This window comes from Diachasma alloeum, unplaced genomic scaffold (assembly GCF_001412515.2).
Source record: "Diachasma alloeum isolate Michigan unplaced genomic scaffold, Dall2.0 Dall_scaffold_00573, whole genome shotgun sequence".
NCBI lineage: Eukaryota > Metazoa > Arthropoda > Insecta > Hymenoptera > Braconidae > Diachasma > Diachasma alloeum.
This window is the reverse complement of record NW_021680705.1, coordinates 16,957-22,274: the sequence shown is the minus strand read 5'-3', so window position 1 is coordinate 22,274 and position 5,318 is coordinate 16,957. Positions and strand designations below refer to the sequence as shown.

At 39.5% G+C, this 5,318-nt stretch overlaps 1 protein-coding gene across 1 annotated transcript in view; it reads right to left on the bottom strand.

Annotated features, from left to right (window-relative positions):
- LOC107043439 (eukaryotic translation initiation factor 4 gamma 1) overlaps positions 1–4,147 on the bottom strand; it is a 212,800-nt gene extending 208,653 nt beyond the window's left edge. The window contains exons 1-2 of the mRNA XM_015264958.2: positions 4,057–4,147; positions 3,020–3,402 (exon numbers count right to left, since the gene is read on the bottom strand). Of these exons, the coding sequence (XP_015120444.1) occupies positions 3,020–3,221 (202 nt within the window). The 5' untranslated portion in view covers positions 3,222–3,402; positions 4,057–4,147. The remainder of the gene's footprint in view (positions 1–3,019; positions 3,403–4,056) is intronic.
- Positions 4,148–5,318: the final 1,171 nt, after the last annotated feature.

The window sequence follows — 5,318 nt, the reverse complement described above, 5'->3', positions numbered from 1 at the left end:
TATATATATATATATATATATATATATATATATATATATATATATATATATATATATATATATATATATATATATATATATATATATATCTTTCTCAATCCCCACTTCAACGTCTTCACCCACCCAATTTGATGTGAAAATTTTCATTATCACAGGAGTGAGAAAAGGCGGGGGAGGGGGGATGACGAGGATGGAGAGGCCGTTGGATATTTTCTCAATCGATCGACTTGATTTATTCTGTTCCTCCGAAAGTTTTTTTCTTCCTTTCCCGTAAAATGATCTTTCCTAGCTCAGCAAGTTATAGTTATCAATTATTTCATCATTTGTATGGCCAATTTTTAGTCTATTCTGAAAAGTTGAGATTGTGAAAGTTCATAAAATCGCCCGACAACCAACTAAACGTTATTGAGAATTTCTTTTTCTACAAAAACTGTTTACTTTCCCGAATGAACGATTGTTCTTATCCCACACGTTCCTGACGATTAATTCTCAGGGGGCCGATTTTCTAATTTAACAATTAGTTCCGACTAGAGATGTACAAAAATTTGGTGACACGTCATATGACCGTCACATGGCAGATGCCAGTTATTTTTATCACACGAGACCGACCGCGCGCTACAGCGCGCTGTAATTGTAACAATAATAATTGGAAATCTCAAAATTAAATGAATCCTGAATTAAATTTGCCGCCTAAGACGACTGTGAACCAATGAAGAATAGGCGTGACAGACTTGCAAGATATCGATAGTTATCGACTCTAAGTGTATGTTCTTTTTAGAATAGGATGATCGAATTAGGACGTCATTAACATATGACCATCATATTCCAACTGAATAGATCATGTCCATTCCTCACTTTTATCACATATTTTGTCATACAAATTCTATGTGACCGTCATATTGCATGAGAGCAGCCGTAACAATGTCAAGCTATTCAAGATTTTATGATAGCTGCTCAATTTTATGGCATTTCTTGGAACACAAACCTTAGGTAACAATCATATTCCATCAAAGTAGCAATGATAATTTCAAACTAGTCAAATTATGACTCCAAAAAAATACGAGATCACATAAGTGTCGCATGATATTCATAAATTTGCCATATCACTAAAAAAATAACGGTCATTTTCATATTTCTAATTCCGACTGAGACAGACTTTTTAAAAAAGTCTGCGTCGTATCGGATGACAAAATAAACTGAATGGCGAGGACCAAATTCATTGCAATTGAAGAAGAAAATGAACGACGTGTATCATTCTTCAATCTTGTATTTTTTGTTTCAACGGATAGACGAGAAACGCTGGTAGAACTGACTTCTATTTGGTTGAATAAAACTGTCTTCGATGTACTCCCCGTATTCTTCTCTTGTTTATCAATTGTCATGCAAATGGTTCTCTATATGGATGGTTGTCTACATTTACGGCCCCTATAGACAGATTCAGTTCACATGAAAAAAAACGAGGAGAACAGAGAGCTGAAATGTGAGAACATTTTACGACTCAAATTGAATCCCATGAACGCTTTGATTTATTGTTGCAGACAAAAAGGAAATTTTTTTGTCTATATATATCCTAGTCAATGCCGATGCAACTGCAACATGATTTTCGGAACTATCTATAGATCCGATGTATTGCCAATTAATCATACCTCATTCCGGCATCCATTGTCATATTTTGTCAGCGATGCGAGACAAGTATCATCAGTACATGAAAATATACGTCGATAGTCTGTTTTTTTAAACTTAAGGTTCTTGATACGTTGCAATTTTTCAGACGTAATGTCTTGCTACTCGTGACGACGCATGCGTCTGACTATGTAATGCGTAGTTTCATTCGATTCACTAATGTAGTTTATCATGGTGATTAACATGAACACGTGGGGTGCGGTTGGGATTTACTAAGTTTCAACTGAAATAAGCTTTGATTATTTTTCTCCATCGGATTTCGACCAACCAGAGCGCAGTATCGAGGCTACCCGCGCGTTTTATTTCGGATATTTCCTCCTAGCTTTTGAATGTTTCGCAGTAACTCTTCATTTTTTCGGCTGATTTCAGATCGAATCATGTATTTGATAGTCTACGGAAGTCGGGTTATTCTATTAACATAATTTGTTCAAATCTGCCCTGACTCACCTCCTAATGTTGTCCACTGCACTCTGATTGACCAAAATCTGATTGGGAAAAATAAGCCTCTGATTTATCCGATTGGGACAAATACCCGTCGAGCTTCAAAATTAATCGGGAGTTTCCCTTAAACTCCCCTCAGGCAAACAAACGATCTTGCCAAGTTTTACAGAAAAATCCCTCGCGCGAGCGCTCGGAATTTTTGAACCTACAGAACTTGACACCTTCATTTGTTTACAAAGAAGCTATCGGAAAATCCCCGATAATTTTGAAACTTTTGGGGTATTACTACTGACAATTTCCTCAATTCTGATTTTGACCAATCAGAGTGAAATTATCAGACTGATAAAGAAGCCAATTGTTTTCTATGAATTTGACAGATATTCGATATAATTCTGTTCTGATTGAACCACGAGACGTCGAATTCCGCAATTCTATTGTTCGGAAAAATGATATGGGAAATAATCCTCACATTTTGGTGAAATGTGTCCCGTAATCCCGAACACCGCACTCTGATCGACCAAAATCAGAATTGAAGAAATTGTCCTTCGAATACCCCTCGACCTTCAAAATGTAACATGTAACAAAATTCTACCATATGAAGAAAAAAAATTAATTATGTTCCCTCATCTATTTACACATTCCGCTAACAGTGCCCCTTTTTTGCTAGTCTCCGAAAATTATATTCAAAGAATTTTCAGAATGAATAAAAGAAGCCAGCACTTTCTTTCCCCCCTAATTTACATGCACAACAGCCCATGACCTAACCTAAAGCCACGCCGCTTGGACACCTCCAAAAATCTTCAGTCTTTTCAATATTCTCTCTAACCTCAAACGAATTGAATTATCAGAAAAAATATATAATGGATAAATACGAAACGTAAAAAAAAATACTCACCGGCATGTGACACGTACACACGACTAGGTCCGAGTGTGCTGTATGGCTGTGGATTACCAGGAACAGAATGATTGACGTTGACAAGATGCTGTTGGAGCAGTGGTTGTTGGTGATGTGTTTGTTGCCCCTGTTGGTGAGAGTGGTGAGATAGATGATGATGGGACATGTGGTGATGTTTGCCTTTGGCTGGCATACTGCTCATCTCAGGTATCTGGGACCCCTTGAGATATCCTTGCAGCACAGACCTTTAACCTCCGAACTTGTTTCGGTCCACATAGAGAAGCCCAGTTAAATTTCCAATCCTCCACTCACAATTTTGATATTCCGTTGCATAAATTTGCTCACAACGCTGACATAAACGTATCGTATTTTCCTTTTTGACACTACAAAAGTATAATATTATTACTTGTGTATTTTTATTTCACGTGTTTTTCTTCCCAGTTATATCCCGGCTTGTAACAGCGCTTATATACCACGCTAGTTCTCTGTTGCGTTATGCCAGGCAATTCGCTCGCAGATGTACCACACGGCGCGCTCTAAACACGTCTGTACACACGTATTACGGTGGCCCAAGAATCGCGGCTAAGTAACAACAACGAAATGTTCATTTCTAAATTACGATTTTTGTTTAACACAGGGTCTCGATAATGTAATTACGAACTGATTGTTCGAAGGTGAACCACCGAAGACGCTTTCAGTGCATAAGTATAACACCACATAACACACGGAAAAAACATAGGCATATTATGCCTAGACCGCGCATGTGAGAGACCGCCAGGTACTTAGCCAACATAGATCACTAATTTGAAAAATGGTCTTATGTACTTGATTGTACATCGTCAGTACATGATTGTACAGTAAAAATTTTTGTTTGTACATTCACTCCTTAATTTAACAAATTAATGAAGTTTTGGGCATGATACTATCCGAGAAAAATGCTAAATTGCTCAAGCTAAATTGAACTAAATTGAGGGTCAATTTCGAAAGAAATTGTTTGTACATTACAAATTTTATAGCGTTTTTCTTGGACTACTTACTGAGTCAGTAAGCTCGCCGCGTTTCTCAGCAACCAAACAAATTTTAGTGGTGTTTCTCGATTTTTTGTTCAGTCGGTTAGACAAGTGACTACTGGGCTGCTGGGATCTTCAGGGCACTTGGACGGTCTATTCTGTACTTTAAGAATTTGCCTGAAGAGGGCTACAAGTATCAGAAAGTTCATGAAGTATTTTCTCTACGTACCAGAGATTATAAGGGAGATTGCTAGCGCCTATTGGCAACGCTAAATATCAAAACGCCACCTATGAATGGCGGATATTGGGCTGCACACAGACAGTACGCAACCCAGTTTGGGCTTGTGTAGCGTGTATATGAGAAGCCTAAAATCGTCCATATTGGTGAAAACGAGCGCCGCCATCGGTAATTAGCGGTCCCAATGGAAACGCTTCAACAGCAAAATTTCGTAGCGAGTATGTACCTGTAAGTAAAACAGGGAACGTGTGAGAGCGTCGATAACGGCGCAGAGTGGGAGAGAACGCGTATGGGGGAATCGGAGGGCGGAGCGAGCGATGATGTTCGCTGTCGAGTAGGTGAGGGAAACCTACCGCAGTTCGAAACGCCGACGGGCGATGGAATCCTGCCCTTAATATAACAATCAATTTCTCCTTCCCTGATGAGGACGAAGGGATGAAACGGTTGCCAATCGATTGAAGATTGAATCCTCAACTGATTGCGATGTGTTTTATCCCTTCATCTCAATTAGAGGGGGAGAAACGAATATTTGAAGCATGGAGTGAGTCCCCAAACGGCTCTCCCCATTGANAGCGGTGATGTTCGCTGTCGAGTAGGTGAGGGAAACCTACCGCAGTTCGAAACGCCGACGGGCGATGGAATCCTGCCCTTAATATAACAATCAATTTCTCCTTCCCTGATGAGGACGAAGGGATGAAACGGTTGCCAATCGATTGAAGATTGAATCCTCAACTGATTGCGATCTGATTTATCCCGTCATCTCAATTAGAGGGGGAGAAACGAATATTTATGGATCGAGTGAGTCCCCAAACGGCTCTCCCCATTGAAAAATCCATTTCTCCTCCCCCAGCAGAGATTAAGGGATGAAACTGGTGACAATCGATTGAGAATTGAATCCTCAATCGATTGCGGTCGTTTCATCCCTTCCTCTCAATTAGAGGGGGAGAACCGAATATTTGAAGCATGGAGTGAGTCCCGAAACGGCTCTCCCCATTGAAAAATCCATTTCTCCTCCCCCAGCAGAGATTAAGGGATGAAACTGGTGACAATC